This window comes from Octopus sinensis, linkage group LG14 (assembly GCF_006345805.1).
Source record: "Octopus sinensis linkage group LG14, ASM634580v1, whole genome shotgun sequence".
NCBI classification, from domain to species: Eukaryota; Metazoa; Mollusca; class Cephalopoda; order Octopoda; family Octopodidae; genus Octopus; species Octopus sinensis.
The window spans coordinates 64325115-64338324 of record NC_043010.1 but is presented as its reverse complement, the minus strand read 5'-3'; the positions used below and the strand labels follow the sequence as shown (position 1 = coordinate 64338324).

The 13210-nt window shown below is 37.7% G+C and overlaps 1 protein-coding gene across 1 annotated transcript in view; it reads right to left on the bottom strand.

Moving 5' to 3' along the window:
- Window positions 1–8467: 8467 nt before the first annotated feature.
- LOC118766126 (multiple epidermal growth factor-like domains protein 10) overlaps window positions 8468–13210 on the bottom strand; it is a 39386-nt gene continuing 34643 nt past the window's right edge. The window contains exons 7-8 of the mRNA XM_036509406.1: window positions 9463–9597; window positions 8468–8643 (exon numbers count right to left, since the gene is read on the bottom strand). Of these exons, the coding sequence (XP_036365299.1) occupies window positions 8468–8643; window positions 9463–9597 (311 nt within the window). The remainder of the gene's footprint in view (window positions 8644–9462; window positions 9598–13210) is intronic.

Genomic DNA, 13210 nt, shown 5'->3' with positions numbered 1-13210 from the left:
GGGCTCGCACTTTCTATGGTCATTCAAAACCGTCCAAGGGTGGTCGAGCACATCTTTACATTTTGCCAGTCACCCTGTAAAGCCATTAAAAAATCAATAGATGTGACTTTTTTGTGAATTTTCTTTCCAAAACCCAATCAAAATGCCTGAAACTTGATACGCCAATTGAATGCCAGCTAGCTGTATGTGATTGGTCGGAGATTTGGACAGTATTCGCGTGTATGTGTGCACGCACGCAGCTGTATATGCATGCACTAGCACTATGACCCGGCGTTGCCGGCTCATAGTGCTAGTTCAACATAATTCAATACTTAGCAAAATAAGTATTTCTATACTTATGCTCTTGTAGAGAGTACGAAAACTTGAATTAATTAATACATGTACGTACAATACATGTATATATACAATACATGTATATAGGTGAGATAGACATTGTTAAAGTAAGATTATAACAATCAAAATTTTAAGTAAGACATCTCAATATCAAATAGAAAACAATTTTTAATGAGTTTATGCACTTGTATCCCACTTAATTAAAGTTAAGAACAGATCATGTGTGTGAGTTGTGGGGAAATAGTTTGATTATTAGTATAGACGTATACTTACTTTGCTGACAGTCGGAACCCATGCGTCCCATTGCACAGCCGCTAGGACATGCGCCATGAATCGGGTTGCAGGCGTCATTATTCATACAGTTACATCTTTTGGTGCAACGTAGTCCATATGTGCCTCCTTGGCAGACTGTGAAACAAACGTATTATATTTTATATTGCGTAAAACAGTAAAGAACTCGTTTCATAAATGAAAAGATGGAAACAAACCAAGCAATGACTGATGAACAAGACAACCATAATAGGAAATCGTTTAACCAACTACGGCGCCTCAATATTTTCGATTGATCTGCTAGTAACAGCGACCAAATCTTCCTCAAACAATACCCTGTTAGACTACAAACAAGAAACATTAAACAATGGAGACCTAAATATCTCTTAAGATGGCCACGGGTGGAATATCTATAACCGTAGATCTTTCTAATCAGTCAGGATTCATCAGAATATAAACAACAGCAGTAGTAGTGGTTGAATAACATGGGACTGTCTTCTCGATCTGAGTTTACCCAAATGCAAATAACATCATCAGCAACAACAAAAGCAATGATATACAAACAAATAAGAAAGCCAAATCTCTCAGCAATCGCTCAACTTGCTAGTACATCGTATCAACGAGGGAACTGACTTGGGCTTCATCTTTACCATAAAGTTTGAGGTCATCCATGAATAACAAGTGGTTGACTATTTGTTGGTGGCTTTTGAATACATACCCAGCTTTTGCTTTCCTGAGAATCAGTGTTAGTGAAATCAAGCACAGTACAAAGATCAATGGAGACAGGCAGTCCTCTTGGAAGAAGCCTTTCTGATTTCTACTTTCCCTAAACTTCTTTCGTATGCTGCCAGGTCCGTCCTCCAATTCACCATACTTTTTCCAACATTCGATGCAATACCAAATAGGTTCATACATTCCATAATTCAAGAATGTAGGATCATATCGTACGCCTTACAATAGTCGATCCATGACATGGCTAAGTTACATTTCTTCCTCTTACAGTCTCTAAGAACAGTTTTGTCTATCAGGAGTTGATCCTTGTAACCTCTGCACTTATGCTTGAAACCCTTCTGCTCATGTGGCAGGACTCCAAATTTTTTTCCAGATGTTCGTACATTGACTCTGCAAGTATTCCAGTTAATAGTTTCCACATAAGTGGCAAACAAGATATTGGCCAGTAGTTGTGTACCATATTGCCTTTTTCGATGTTTTTCAAGCACAGCACTGTCCTACCCAATGTCAACCACTCTGGTGTTACTTGGTCGGCATTTAACAAGGTGTTGATTTGTGCAGCTATTCGTGCATGACATTCACCAAATCATTTGATCCAGTAGCCTTGAACTCTATCTGATCCCGGGGCCTTCTAGTTGCTCCTTTTTTTTTTTTTTGCTTCTTTCCTTCACTTTCCGAACTGAAATGACTAGTCCTGTCTGTTTTGGACAGACTACTGTTTGTTTCAGTTCTTGCAACCATAACCATTCAGCATCCTTTTCGTGCTCCTTATCTTTGCTCCAGATGTGACTCGAACATCTTTGACTTTCATTGTTATCTGGTATCAACTTTTCATCTGTACATTCTCCATTTATTCCTTTATAGAATCTCTTCTGATCTACTCTGAATAACACATGCTGGTGGTAACCCTTCATTCTTTGGTCGTATCTTACCATCTTTGCTTTCTTTGCAACGAAGTGCTGTTTCAGTTCTTCTATTACCACTTTTAGGCCCTTTCTTTCAGTATCATACTTCCTGTTCGGTGTCATGTATTTTTATTCGTTTTTAAGTAACCTCTTCTCTTTTCGGTTTCACCAGTAATGACTTTCGGGAGCATATTTAACCCCACCTGTATTCTTTTTTTCTACCATGGATTTTTTTTCTTTTGTCACTCCCATTATATATCTTTTTCTTGACATCATCATCTATATTTTCTGCTACAGCAATACTTGCTGCCTTGATCAAATTTTTTGTTTCTGTAATGTTTTTTTGTTCTCGTGTATTTCAGAATTTCATGTCTCTCATCGAGCAAGTTATCACTGTTCCTTTCCTGTGGTTTATTAGAGATCTCACCTCTGCTTTCTACTATGAGATTACTTTTATCGGTAAGAACAGCATTTTCATCGTTTCCTCTACTGCTGTTTCCCAATACCCGTCTTTTGATAGCTTCGAGCTATACTTCCAGGAACCAACGATTTTTTTCTTATTTCTCTATCTTGATCACATAATCTCTGTTCTGTGTATTGAAACTATCCTCTCTCTCTTCCTTGATCATACATAAGTTGTCGGTATCCCCTAATATATGAACAATATTTTCGTCTACAGGGTTAGGGTTGCTCAGGTAGTAACATTCCATGACCACAGCATTGATTTGTTAGTTCCATCTAATCTGTGTGGTCGGATCCCTTGCTGGATAACGACAGGCGGGAGTCGGACCAGTAGCTGTGAGCCTGCCAGGTGCAACGCTGTCACAATCATGGATTTCAGTTTCATTACTACCATTATTCACAATATTTTTCATCGTCACTCATATGAGATAGCGATTATCAGATTGCACAATTACCAGTATTTTTATTGTGACCCCATCACTAGATGTACCATCAATCAGGACATGGGAAGTTTCCAATCGCTAAGCAGCTAATATGAAACCTTCACTCTCTGCTTTTAGCCCTGAACTTCGTAACCATTGGTGCGTGTGTTTCTGGTCGATATCAGCTTGTTTGCTACGGGCCACATACTTGCCATGGAAAGGTTTCTGTTCCCATCTGCTAGCTAAATTTTCATGTGCTTTTGTCTTTGCAATTAATTTTATTTAATTACAGCTGTAGTTGGTGCATTTCCTTCAGCCTGCTCAATCTGGTGGGTATCTAAGAGATCAGCAGCGAATTTTTTGCTCTCTTTGAGAATAGAATGAATTTTTTTAGGCCTTTCATGTTTTTCAACAAGTTTTAGCATCCAATCGTTGGTTGCTTCAAGGTATTTGGCCAGTCCAATTGTTGTGGTTTTGTATGTAAGTTCAAGCTGGATCAAACCTCGACCTCCCTGAGCTCTGGGAAGGTAAAGGCGATCCACGTCTGCCTTTGGATGGTGCATCTTATTACAAGTCAGAAGCTTGTGGATTTTCCTGTCAATTTTCATTATTATTATTATTATTATTATTATTGAGTGAGAGAGCAGTGCATGCCATCAAAGTGACACTGGGGTAAAATATACGAAGCCCAGTATACTCATCATGACTACCCGTCTGATAAAGGTACACCAGGCACATACATCACAACTATATGTGCGCAACATGGTGATCTCATATCAAGATAAACAGCGCATTACCTTGCAGGTGGGGCACAGTTAGAATTTTCTTCTGGTCGAGTAACACATCCCACTCAAAAGGTCTCTGAATAAAGGTTGTTTAAGGATGTTGAACAAAACACCCTTTCTACTTTTGTTAGCCACTCCGCACTTTCTTTATATCTCGCCGGCTTTTTCTACAGTCTTCCTCCAAATTCTTTACTTTCTTCCGCATCTCAAGTCAGTTCTTAGTGTTGGCGTCCCTCTGTTTCCTCATATAGATGCCTTCTATTTTATTGGAACAGTCTATGCTATTCGAAACCTTTGCATTTATCATCATTTTTTTTATTAATTTGGCTTTTTTTTGTGTCAATACTTCCATCCGTTTCATATTCTTCCTGTTTTACCCTTTCATTACCGCTCTCTGCTACCGTTGTTTCACTCTCCTTCTGCTAATTTATTATTATGTTTCTCTGAATTTCTTCAATCTCTACTGCCATAACCCAGTCGTCCCCACATATTACTCTTATTTAGTCTATCAGTCACAGGGCGGATGCTTCAAAGCCTCCTTTCTTCATCCCATATTCTCTTCATTTGATTCATGAAGCCTCTTTTATTTGGCTCACTTCTCAGCCAGTATTCGATTACTATTTAGTTTACTTCTTTTCCCCCATTTCATTCTTTTTACTTTGCACTTTTGACTGCGACTTTGGTCCTGACCAATAGCTTGATGACAATCTGCCAGAACTTGACCAGATACTCCCTGCCTGCCGAGCGCGACATCTTTACCTTTTACATTTCCAGTCCTGTTAGTGCAGTTGTGGTTACTATTTAATTTTGACATCACTCATTTAGAAGTACCATTTGTAAGATTGTGCAACCACCAGTATTTTTATTGTGACACCATCACTAGGTGAGTTGCTACTCAAGGCTCCGATAGTCCACATCTACCCTCGTGTACAGTGTTTAGTGTCATTCTTGTTCATTCCAATGTTTTATATTTTTATATTTGACATTTTCACTCCTGGGAATTTTTGTTAAGGCGGCTAGCTGGTAGAGTCGTTAGCACATTGGACGAAATGCTTAATAGTATTTCACCCATCGTTACATTCTGAGTTCAAATTCCATCGAGATCGACTTTGCCTTTCCTGCTTTCAGGGTTGATAAATTAAGAACCAGCGGAACACTGGGGTCGATGTATTCGACTAGTCCCCTCCCCAAAACTTCAGGCCTTGTGCCTTTACTAGAAAAGATAATTGTTGTTGTTGTTTTTGTTATCTCAACTGAATCACAAGTGTCGAATCGTTGGCGACTAAACCAGCAACTCCACAGAACCTGCTCTGTGGAGAGTGTATTTTTCTTTCTATTTGCTAACCCTTCAGGATGAAATACAAGGCCTGTTGAAGAGTAGATGAACTCAGGGGAGTCAGCGGTCACCTACACAGCAACTTTTCATTAGTTGTGCATCCGATTAGATCATTACCGCTCAGAGTACTGGGTTGGTGTACAATGCAAGATTGCTTACTTAAACTTTTAAAGGGTAGAGAGGCCCCGATGATTTTTTTGATACAAACCCTCTAGAGAAAGTGTCTCGAATGAAAATACTGGTGGTTGTTAAATCACTTTCCTTTTTATGAGAGTAACGGATAAAAGTATTAATACAAACAACGGCTTAAATGTGGACGAAACTTCAGGTGACGGGCTCTTGCCTTGTGGGTGAGTAGCACAGGCCCGGTCTTCATTATATGGTTGCCAAGACAAAATGGTCTAAGGTGATGAAAATAGCTGCCATAGAATGTTATTTTTTTAGCAGACCTGTTGATGATGAAGGGAAACCTATAAAAGGATACAGAAAGAGAATGCGTGGCATTTGGATGGAGATGCTCAACTTAGATATTTCAGAGAGAGTCTACATGACCAAGCAAGGATAATAAGGAAGAAAGAATGGTTAACAGCATTAGAGTTTGATGAGATTAAGAAGACGGGGACGATCGAAAACACTGTGAGTGAAGTTGTATTGTTACAGAAAATGTTGACGAGTTGTATTGAATGAAGTTGCTCTGGAGAATGGTGCTGGCTTAAGTTTTGAGAATATCGAAGGATTGAGCGACGAGGATAGAGTAATGATTGAAGATATCACTAGTATCATTCAGAAAAATTTGAACATAGAAGTAAATGAATTCAAGAAAGTGGTATAATTTTGCTCAGCGGGTTGACTCGGAAGATGAATAAAATACTGAAAGTAACTAAGAAAGATAATATAAATGCTACAGGTAGATTGGTTAAAACTAGTATCATCTATATAAGAAGAAAAGTAACCCTCAAACCAAATCGTAAAAGAGGAAATGAGACAAAAGAGCCTTGGAAGAAAAGAAGGATAATGTAATCAATGAATGAATCACGAAAGCATATCAACACTCTGAAAAGAAAGAAACAAGGTAAATCAAAATGGAGAAATATCAAAACTAGAACGTAGGTTTAGTATCACGAAAAAGGGATTGAATATAGCCCTGCAGAGCTACAAAAATCAAGGGATCTGACCACAGAATTTAACAACATAAAATCAATATATTGTTCCAGCCGGATCAGAAAATGGTTTATCAGCAGATGGAGAGGTTAGCAGCAATGAGAAACCGAACGCTGAAGAAAGTAGGAGTTTTTAGAGTAACATCTGAGATAATGGAAGAAATCATCAGAAAGATGCTTGAAGGAATTAAGATCCGAGAAAATTTAAATGGAACAGAGCAGTATACGAATATCAACTGAAATGGTGACCGAGAAGACAACAATGATTTCAAACTGGAAGTGTCCTGGCCCGGATGGGGTTCAAAGGTAATGGCTGGAAAATTTCCCAGAATTATACAAAAGAATAGATATGCAAATGGATAAAATGATCAACAACAGGGTATAAATCCCAAAATGCATTACCACAGGGAAAATAGCTTTTTACCAAAGACGACTCCAGTAAATGTAATGCAGTGGAAAATTACCGGCCATTCTCCTACTTACTACTGATTTGGAAGTTGATGTCAGGAATGTAACTAACTGTGCTTTTGACATGCTGAAAATAACTGACAAGCTGCCAGTGGAACAGCAGAGATGCACATAGGCATTGATATGTAGTACCCAGGAACAAACCCTGAGAAATAATTACTCCAAGGTCCAAATAGACAAGAACAATGAATCGCTCCTTTGTGGGTTTATGGTATCAAAAAAACGAAATAATCTCACATATTGTGAGTGAATTTAGCAAACTAATCCAAAAGGAATACAAAAAGAGGCACGATAACAGGGCTAAGTTTGTTCACTAGAGATTGCATGAGAAGTATGGTCTTGAAAGAACACAGACAAAGCCTGCTAAAATATAGTAGGCTACTATAGAACAACACACAGAAAATACTAAAGGCAGTGAATAGAGAGCAGGTGGTCAAATGTGGAAATAGGAGGAAAAGACGAAAATGATATTCAAAGAGAGCATTATAAACAGATTGAAAAAAAAATCTGCATGGTCAGTATTTGAAAGCCACTGAAGATGTACGTGAAACAAAAATCTGGGCTTCATTAAAAACAAAAGGGCATTTAAAAAAAGAAACAGAGTGCCTTGTTAAAACAGCTGAAGATAAAGCAATAAAAACAAATAATTTGAAAAAATATGTGTATGGGGAGGTGTCAGCAAAATGTAAAGTGTGAGGTATTTGAGATAAAACAATGGTGCACATTGTTGCAGAATATCCCAGGTTGGCTCATACAGAATATACGAAATGGAGACATGACCAAGTATTGCAAGTTTTTCACTGGGCGCTTCATCAGAAATGGGGATTTGAAGCTCAAAGTACTTGGTATCACCATTGGGTTGAGAGGGTGCTTGAGTCGGAGAAAGCAAGATTTTATGGGATTTTCCCATTCAAACAGATAGGAAGCTAGGAAACAATAAACCAGATATAACAATAATAGACAAGGAAAGGCGAAGTTGCTTACTAATTGATCCATCGTGTCTGTTCGATTCCAGGATTGTTAAGAAAGAAGAAAAACATTTTAAAATCCAATCCTTTAAAATTTGCATTTGCGAGATTTTGGAGCATGAAATATGTAAAGGTTGTTCCTGCAATAATTGGTGCATTAGGATCTGGGAGTAAGGATATAGATGAATGGTTGGGAGAGATTGGAATAGAATGTCCTGAAGAGCTTCCACAGAGAGTTTGCCTCTTATGGACAGGAAAAATTATCAGAAGGGTTTTCAGCACTTGAAAGATTAACGAAAGCTTGAGGATATATAAAGTTACTGGTAGTAACCCATTACCCACATAAATTCTAGCAAGAATAAGAACGAACCTAAGTCAAATAATATCTTTTATTGTTACAGGAACAACAAAAGAGTCGATTTCGCAAGGACAAATTAGAAAGCGAAACAAAAAATATACTTGAAAAGAAAATCCTCAAGAGAGTAGGTTGGCGGGGTAATTTTCAGTCAAATGAGGAAAAGAATTACACTAGGCCAATCACAGAAGGCCAGATAAATTCTGGCAGGTGAAGTCCTAACATAAAATTCGTCCATAAGTGATTTGAACTAAATATATTCACTTTGAAATTACTTCATAATTCCAATGGTATAATCAGTTGTTTCATACTCACATTCTTGACAGCTTTTACCCCGATATCCAGCAACACATCCATGAGCACAATGACCATATGCTGGGTTGCAACTGTCATCATTACAATGACACTGTTTATGACATTTATCTCCAAATGTGCCTTTAGGGCATACTGAAAAAAATAACAGAAGAAACACGTTTTAACTTACAAATTTATTGTTGCCTTTTAAATATCAGTAACACAATATTACTGGCATCATAGTCAACGCCAATTCAAGACAGAACCATATTCTCTTGCAAATTTCACAGAGTTTTCCTGAAGCTTCCAGATGGTTTGTTTCATTCACAAGTCTTGAATCAAACCAGGACTTTCACAGAAGATATTTGCCAAACTTTTTTTGCATCGAAATCAAACCTTAAACAAGCTAAACTAGCTTCTTAATAAATCAACCAACCCAAAACTTTGTAAAGTCAAAAACTTTAACCAACAGAAATCTAAAAATGTATAAGACAGATGACTATTTCAAGCAATTAGTTAGATGTCTTCAGGCACACAATCTTCTGCCATCTCCCTCCTTAGTACACGCTGTGCGACTCTTGCATACTTTGTTATCTTCCCTGTTAGCACACGTTCTTCGCCCATGTTAGTATACTATGTAGTCAACGTTGACAATACATGTTATTACTTCCCTTGTCATCACAAGTTGCCGTTCCCTGTGATGTACCCCTTGCTGTACCCCTTGTTAGTATACTTTGTTATGTTGTTAGCTTAGGCTGTTGTTTCTCTAGTTTGTATATCTTGTTGTCTCCCTTGTTTTTATATTTTGCTGAAAAAGCAAGTACATTGTTAGTACACTGTTCCATGTCACACACAGTACTGTCACCCTTGTTGGTAATCTTTGCTATATCTTGTATTAGCATCTCAGAATACATAACTAAAAAGAACAACAATTGCAATACACAATGACAACAGAAAGCAAACGTTACTAACCTTCTTTACAAGTGCCTGACGTGAAACCAGGTGGACATCCATGTGGGCATATTCCAGTGACTCTGTCGCACACGTCCTTATCTCGACAGTTGCATTCCTCATTACAGCCAGAACCATACTTTCCAGGAGAACACTCTGAAAAGAACAATTTCTTTTAATATCCACCAGATTTGATGTTAAACAGACTCTGTTAAAGTTTAAAATATCAGATACACTTTACTGACTACATGAATTAAGAATTAGAAGAGACAAGTTAAAAGCTACCGAAAGAATTATGTGAAGGATTTCCTTACGATGCCATTTATCAAATGCTGTTTCTGTTTTTGCGGAGTTCAGTTTAAAATCAGATACGATGAGCATATCTATAATAGTTGATCGAAAGAGTAAGTGCAAGTCACAGATCTATTACACTTGATATACGAAGCCTTCACCACTTGGTGGGCCTTCGCACTAATACATCCTGAATATGAATTATTGTCAGTTGGGACATGTGATTCTTTTTTTGCCCAGTCTATTTTTGTATGCTTGTCGGTTCAAGTGATGAACTCCTCGAGGACAAATGTGAAATCTAGAGAGCGCTTAAGGTGGTTCTTGGAGTTGTTTGGCCCCAAAACAATGACCACCCAGCTTATTTTCAGAGAGTGTATACAGTATCTGAATAGCTAAATTATCTTATGTATTCTTTCTTTGTATACGAGGGTAGTGTGTGATTTGAGGAAGATTTGGCTACTATTTCTTGCAGGTCAGGATTGTGTGTGTGTGTGTGTGTGTTTCCTTAGATGGATATTCTTTTCAGAATAGTGTTGAAATTGTTGTTGCTTCGACCACTGTTAGCCTTGATCAGATATCTAAGGTATTCCGTCATTCGCTGTTGGTTTTAAGTGTAAAATATCTTTTTAAGATGGAGAATGCAATTTGAATGGCATTTGGCTGCTATTTTTAACAAATCAATCAATCCTACAAAATTTCTTTCGTGGTCCTTTGGTGTTGTAGCAGTGTTGGGCTGTGTAACAGATATGTTTGAAGGAGTATGAGAGGTTGATATTGCAGTAGTTGTGAAGGCGTTGTATATGCAAATGTTTGCTAACGGAGTTATAGAGATTGTAAGGGTTAGATTTTGCTGTACCAACACAATTTGTTCTTCGCTAGGTTTGGAGTGATTTAATTTTTAGGGCTAACTTAGAATGAGGAATGAAAGTAACATATGATAGTGATGCATATCTGTTATTGGAAGTTATGTGCAGTTTAAGATTAAAAGGAATGGGTAGAGTTCGGACCTTTGTGGTAACTATACTGAATTTCTCTTATATTTCATGGCTTAAATATTTTTAAAATCTTTACTCTTATCTAAACATATATTTTGAGTAACTACTATACCAATAGTTGCCCCTGTTAAGTACTACTCAACAAAATCGCATATGTCTGCTTATAAACTGTCCGCTCTACAAGTCAGACACTCAGACTTCAGAAATCCGATCCTTTTCTTCCAAAGACTTGGTGGATTAAACTATCTTCTAATCTCTGTCATTAACTCTTTGTTGATTAATCCATTATCTCCAATTTGACAGCGAAATTAGGAGAGATATTTTATTTCTTCGGAAACTGACCTTCTCTGATGTCCAAATTTACTTTTCTTTACTATATATGAACTTCTCTATTTTACAAATTTTAATACTCTTGTAATAATACCCACACTGGGCGTTGCAATACCATGATGTACCTCGAGGTGTAATTAGATGTGCCACGACAATAATACAATATTTTAAAGCAGAAAAGACAAGATAATGTACTTAATATAAAGTACTTCCTTTATTTACTAGCATTACATGTAAAAACAAATTGATTGAAGAAGAAATAAGGTATGTATACATCTCATAAAGATGTGTTAAGTAGCTGTTTTTGTTTCGATTCTGTTTGAAAATTTAATTAAATATGACTAGATTTAATACATGCACATCTTCATCATTTTAAACTTTGTGTATCCTATCTCCCACTAAGAGCCGATTTTTTCAAGAAGGAAAAAAAATATTGGATTAGTTCTATGTTCTTGACGCCAAAAGGATGAAAGGAAAAATTGACATCAGTGGTATTTGAAATCACTGTACAAATATTCTTAAGAAATACTGCAAGGTACCCTATTCGATGTTTTAACACCTCTGCCTCTTCTGCGTCTATTGGCATTCATTATATTGGGAAAGTCATTTTTTATGTCAGGAATGTAGTGCAATGAAATTACCTGTGAAGTATATTACTGACACAGAAAAAAGATACTAAATTTAAAGAATTGTTACAGTGTATTGCAAAATCCTTGCAGTATTTCGCTTTGGCCATTTAAGTCTAAAGTTCAAATTCTGTTGACATTAACTCCACTTTCCATCCTTCCAGAATTAATAATATTAAAAAAAATTTACCAATACCGGAATTGGTTTAATTGACTGATACTGATATCTCCCAAATTTTTTGAAGTATGAAACCTACGACTGAAAATGAATCTTTAATGTCTTCATAGTCGTGTTTGCACTTTAAGATTGAGTGAGAATATAAATTCCAACAGCTATAGTATTCTTGTAAGAAAACACCCAGGAATTATTAACTTTGAAACATATTCTACAAAATGTTAACGTAGTAGTAGTAGTAGTATAGTAGTAGTAGTAGTAGTAGTAGTAGTAGTAGTAGTAGTAGTAGTAGTAGTACCAGTAGCAGCAGCAGCAGGAGAAGGAATTCAAAAACTGGTGGAAGATACGGGGTAATTTATACTCAGAGCAGAGACGATCCGGAATGCGACAGAGTGGTTACTTCTAAAGGCAGCCAAGGAGTAGGTCATGATGTTAAAATGTGTAGTAGTAGTAGTAAGTATAATTTTTATGGCCGCCCTACTAAGGAGACACGGTACCTCGAAGCTCAGTAAGTTGTAGTAGTGCTTGAATTTGAACAGTGCATAGCAGCCAATCCTGACAGCAAGGTTTTCTGGATATATGTGCATTCAAAGCAGAGACCTCACTCTCCAGTGGGCCCTCTTCGCAACCCTCACACAAATCAGATCACTGACGACCCCAAGGAATGCGCAGAACTCATTGCCGAGTGCTATTCAAACATATTCACTGTTGAAAGTCAAAATGTACCATCTTCACCATCACTAACAGCAAATTCCATAACAACTATGGAATTTACACCTGCAATGCTGCGACGTCACCTTCAAAATAAGTGCAACTATGCCTCCCCTGGTCTTGATGGAGTTACATACCTGCTTCTCAAACGTGGCAGGTACTTCCTTTTATACCAGCTTTCTATTTTCTTCCAGTACTGTCTCAACAATGGTGCTACTCCGGAGCAGTGGAAAACTGCCAGTGTCATTCCTCTGTTCAAAAAGGGCGACCGCACATCACCTGTCAACTATCCCCCAGTCAGTCTCACTAGCTGTATTGCAAAACTGATGGAATCGTGTGTCAGAGAAACACTCTGGAACTTCTGGAGCTCTCACAGTCTCATCCGACCCTCACAATATGGATTTGTCCCTGACACAAGCTGCAGTGATCAGCTTGTCGAGTTCCTTGAGGACATTACTCAGATCACTGACAGTGGCTCATGGGTGGATGTTGTCTACCTTGACTTTGCTAAGGCTTTCAACTCTGTGCCACACAAAAGGCTTATGGTGAAACTCTCTGCAATGGGTGTGAGGGATGACCTTTTTAACTGGTTGAAATCCTTCATTCTTAGCCGAAAGGAGGTAGTCACAGTTCTAGGACAG